Raw genomic sequence first — 5,005 nt, 5'->3', positions numbered from 1 at the left:
GGGGTCCCAACCCACAGGTTGGGAACCACTGCTCTAAAGATTGCTCCTGAAGGCTGAGACACCTCTTGTCCCCTGAGCCAGTTTTCAGGTAGCTTGGGGATGGGAAAGTGGGGTTAAATCAAGATAGCCATCAGGAGCTAAAACAATCTGGGCCTTCTTCCTGATGTTGATTCAGCCAGCCACCTTTTTCCTTTCTGCTGTACCTATGCCATTCTCCCTGGTCATTTCTGTTCCATTGCTGACTCACCAAGAACCAACCACATTCCAAAGGTAACTGCACTGACAGTTGATACAGACAGAATTCTCCTCCATCTCACCAACAGCCTCACTCCCATTTTGTTTCTGGCCTTTACAGAGCTATCCCAGCCAGAAGGAAGATAAAGGTCACCTGGAGGATTCTTTCTTCTGACAAAGAAAATGACTATTAATTGTGTTCAGCTGATGGTGATGATGATCGTATGGAGTGTCTTCAGTGAGTCTTCCAGTCATAACCTACCTCTCGGTTTTAGATACGCTTCTTATAAGGTGACTATCCCAAAGAAACTGACCCCCAGACATGGACAACAAGACTCCAAGGATGTCAACTACCTGTTGCAAATTGAAGGAAAGAGTCATGTAATGCATCTCAGGCAGAAGAGGAACTTTGTCCCTAAACACTTTCCTGTCTTGACATATAGTAAGAAGGGGAAACTCCAAGTGGACTACCCATTTATCAGGAATGACTGTTTCTACAATGGTTTCATACAGGGTGATCCTCATTCTTTGGTGACTCTCAGCACTTGCTTAGGAGGACTCAGAGGTCTGTTTCGTTTACAAAATGAGACCTATGAAATCGAACCTGTCCAGGCATCTCTTGCCTTTCAGCATGTAGTGTATCGGCTGGAAAAGAAAGAAGGTGACAGTCATATGATGTGTGGGCTCACAGAAGAAGAGCAACGTCATCAAGAGGCCATGGCTCCAAATAAAGAGGTCTTAGCAATCAGAGGTTCTGTAGGAGAACACTGGTGGGCTCACACCAGATATGCAGATATCGCAATTGTGGTAGAACATCAACGTTATATAAAGTTTGACAGAAATCAAACTTTAACAAGTTTACAAATTCTAGAGATTGTCCATACAGCAAATACATTTTATAAACCACTCGGTATTGTTATATCAGTAATTGGACTGGAGATCTGGTCAGAAAAGAACCTTATAGTGATTCCCAATGAACTGAGTTCATTGCTAGATAATTTTAACATATGGAGAAGAAAGACACTAAATAAACATCTACCAAATGATGCTGCTCATTTAATTGTATATAAATTTTATGGACAGACAGCTGGTTTGGCATTTACAGGAACTATCTGTAATTCCCAATGGGCATCTGCTGTCGAAGTATACATTGACTACAGTGTGTCCTTTTTTTCTGTTCTGTTTGCACATGAATTAGGACATAATCTTGGCATGAACCATGATGGAGAACACTGTACATGCGAGCAAAAATCCTGCATTATGGCTGCATTTCCAGAGGATGTTGGCCAGTTTAGCAACTGTAGTTATATTGATTATTTCAAACATAGGAATGCTCATTGCTTATTAATTCCTACAGATCCTGGTAACAAATTCAGATTCAAATACTGTGGCAACAAAATAGTGGAAAAAGGAGAGCAATGTGACTGTGGCTCAGAAGTCCAATGTCAGTTGGATCCATGTTGCCAGTCTAATTGTAAATTTCATTCTGGTGTTGTTTGTAGTATTGGACAGTGCTGTGCCAACTGTCAGTATCGTCCAGCTGGTACTGTCTGCAGAGAAAGGGTTAATGCCTGCGATCTTCCTGAGTATTGCAATGGGACTTCAGAGTGGTGTCCTGAAGATGTCTACATACAAGATGGTGCTTCATGCAATGATGATGCACACTGTTATCATGGGACCTGTGCTAGTCACAATGAACAATGCAAAATGCTCTTTGGCAAGAAAGCCACAGTTGCTTCAGAGGACTGTTTCAGAATAATTAATGTACAGGGTGATCGCTTTGGCAACTGTGGTGTTAAGCACGGAACTTACAAGAAATGTAAGACTAACCACTTTCTGTGTGGTCGAATTCAGTGTGACAATGTGCAGAAATTACCTACTCTGGAAGAAGACAGCACTATAATTCAAACATGCATTGGCAGCAGTCAGTGTTGGGGTACAGACTACCACCGTGAAGTGGGACGAGTTGATATGGGAAGAGTGAGAGATGGCACTGGTTGTGGCACTAACATGCTGTGTATTGACAGACAATGCAAAAACATATCCACCTTGAACTATGACTGTGATATAAGAAAATGCCACAATCGGGGAATATGCAACAACCGCAAACATTGTCACTGTGATTATGGCTGGAGTCCTCCATACTGTATAGGTAAGGGCTTTGGTGGCAGCATTGACAGTGGACCCACTTCACAAGATAGGAGTGTTGTCATTGCAGGGACTATTATAGGAACACTTATTGTCCTCACAGCAACTGTTTTATTGGGTGTGTATTTCAGGACTATGTTGAGATATCAGTTCAGAAGATTGAATTCAATTGTCAGTTCAGCAGACTCAGCACTGGAAGGAAACAGCGGTAGATTACAGAACTGAAAAATACACAATGTTTTCAAAAGGAATACAAGATGAAATAGCACTTACTAATAGATGAAAACATCTACTGTATGTGCAAGATTTCCATTCTTTTTAAATACTGTTTTCGATTGGATTTGTCTCATAGTAAAATCTTGCACTTATCTACAGGAAAGAAGTTTTTTGCTATGTATAGGAAGTTGAGATTGCCTCAATACTTTATCACAAAGAAACCTCCCCCATTATTAGAATATGAGAAAATTATCTTCTGAAAAAGAAGATTACATATTTCAAGCAAAACTAATATTTTCAGATAGGAGGACAGACATTCACATTGCCAGCATTAGTACAGATGTTATTTAATAACTGAGATTCATATTACACTGTCTGTCTGACAAGAAAGTCACAGCCAAATCGCTTGATGCCAGGGAAGTAAAACATTATTGTAATGAAATAAACAGCTATTTCAAAATGACCCTGATAAAAGTGGTTAAAAAATATAATGATGATGCAATATAAAGCAATCTACATGAGTACTAGCATAAAACTGACAAATGGAAAGCAAAGTATAAATCTCTCTCTCTCTCTCTCTCTCTCTCTCACACACACACACACACACACACCTATAAAAACCTGAAATAGCATTTCAGAGATGTTTGTTCTGGTTCCTAGAAGGAGGCATTCAGTTACCCCCCCCCACACACACACACAGAGGGAAAGATTATAGTGACTATACAAACAGAAATATTATAATATTATGGCATTTCAGTTTCAACTTTTTTTAACTCCTCAAAATGTAATTAAGCTACACACAAGTTAGCATGTGTAGAATGCAGAAACTGGGTATGCAGAGATGGATGCAATTAGGTGTTACCTTCTAGGCTTGTATCATGTTATAAGGACATTAGAAAGACAGAAGAACATTTGGATTTATAGATCACCTCAAGGTCTCAGCCAGGATCTGATGTGGGCAAAGTGACCCTCTCAGTGCTGTTGGTCTGGGCTCCCAACATTCATTACCACTGGTTACACTGAGTAGGTTTGATGGAAGGTGAAGTCCAACGACATCTACAGGGCCACACTTCCCTCACCCTGATTTAGAAGATAACACCTAACATCTTGGAATATTCCACATTCTGCATTCTCTGCCACATTGGAAAGAGTTTGTTTTAATTCAAAGCAGCTGAAGAAGGCAGAAGTAAAAACGTTTTGTGTATTTCTGCATTGTCACCTTAACACATACACACACAGTCTGAAATGTACCATCCAGTATTCATGTAAAATTACTTCAGAATCCATTTATGTAGATGATGTATCTTCCCATGGTGAATAATTCTTTACAAATAAATCCTTATGGAAGGGTGGTTTATTAATTCCTTTTTCTTGTATCTGCATCTGGAGAATATGTATAATTCTTTCATTTACATCCTCTGTATTCTTTGTAGTGAAAATTCATTTGCATGAGACAGAGGCATCAACTGTGTTAGAGAAGCCTCAAAGTTTGCAAAGTAATAATTTTTAAAAACATCGGGTGGAGGGGGGAGTGAAGTGGGGGAGCCACCAAAGAACAACTCAATAATGTCTGGACATGTGCAGTGGCCACAGAATACTGACTTGGGTGGTCCATAACAAAAAGTAGGTGAGGAGACAGAATGAGTATATTGGAAGAGATGTTCAGAAGCATTCTGCCATCAAGTATTTTCTTGAGGTTATACATGCAACATTTAGGCATTTATCGCACTGAGGTTTTTGGAGGTTTTTGCAGCTCTGATCTGACGTGACTGCAGGTCCAACTATGCGAATTAACGTCATAATGTGAATGTGTTATCAGACGCAATTCCTTTCTATGGGCTCTTCTTCCGTGGCGCTTCCGCAGTGATTCCAAAGTGACTCCTCATTTTGATGAATTTGGAAAAACAAAGTGAATTCACAGTATTCGCTTCCAAGCTTCCTTCAATTTCACTCCGAATTGGTCTGGTGTGGAATGCAAATTTGCTTCTGCTCTGATACGCCACCGCAAACCCCCTCCGGGTTGCAAATTTCTCATGATACGGCGCTGCAATTTTCTCCCATTTCCTTTCGGTGGTCCTTTCACTTTCAGGGCAACCGAGGAGGGGGGCATTGTTTGCTCCATTGTTGTTGTTGTTGTTATTAAGCTTTATTTATATAGCACTGTAAATTTACACAGCACTGTACATACAATCTTTTTTTATTTTTTTTACATATCATATATTTTATTGAATTTAAATTCTCCAAAATCAATACAAACTTATTCATACATGTAACCAAATTATTTACATTTCTGACCTGTTCATATTATTATTTAAACTACATATTTATTTCATTTGACCTCCTAGCTTTTTTTGTCTTCTTTATATATTTCTCAAATTATTTCATACACTCTTGCTTCCATTCCTGT

The 5,005-nt window shown here is 39.4% G+C and overlaps 1 protein-coding gene across 1 annotated transcript; it reads left to right on the top strand.

Moving 5' to 3' along the window:
* Positions 1 to 338: 338 nt before the first annotated feature.
* LOC149314716 (disintegrin and metalloproteinase domain-containing protein 20-like) lies at positions 339 to 3,901 on the top strand. The gene has a single exon (XM_089521786.1). It carries the CDS (start codon positions 418 to 420, stop codon positions 2,605 to 2,607), a length of 2,190 nt encoding a protein of 729 aa, XP_089377912.1. The 5' UTR covers positions 339 to 417; the 3' UTR covers positions 2,608 to 3,901.
* The last annotated feature ends 1,104 nt before the right edge of the window (positions 3,902 to 5,005 follow it).

This window comes from Sceloporus occidentalis, unplaced genomic scaffold (genome assembly GCF_023333645.1).
Source record: "Sceloporus occidentalis isolate IW3139 unplaced genomic scaffold, rSceOcc1.0.p SCAF_4, whole genome shotgun sequence".
Classification (NCBI taxonomy): domain Eukaryota; kingdom Metazoa; phylum Chordata; class Lepidosauria; order Squamata; family Phrynosomatidae; genus Sceloporus; species Sceloporus occidentalis.
The sequence above is the reverse complement of the archived record's forward strand: the minus strand, read 5'-3'. Positions and strand labels throughout refer to the sequence as shown.

What these genes read in the sequence shown, in the direction of transcription:
- LOC149314716 (XM_089521786.1), top strand. Translation starts at nt 418, where the DNA reads ATGACTATTAATTGTGTTCAGCTGATGGTGATGATGATCGTATGGAGT.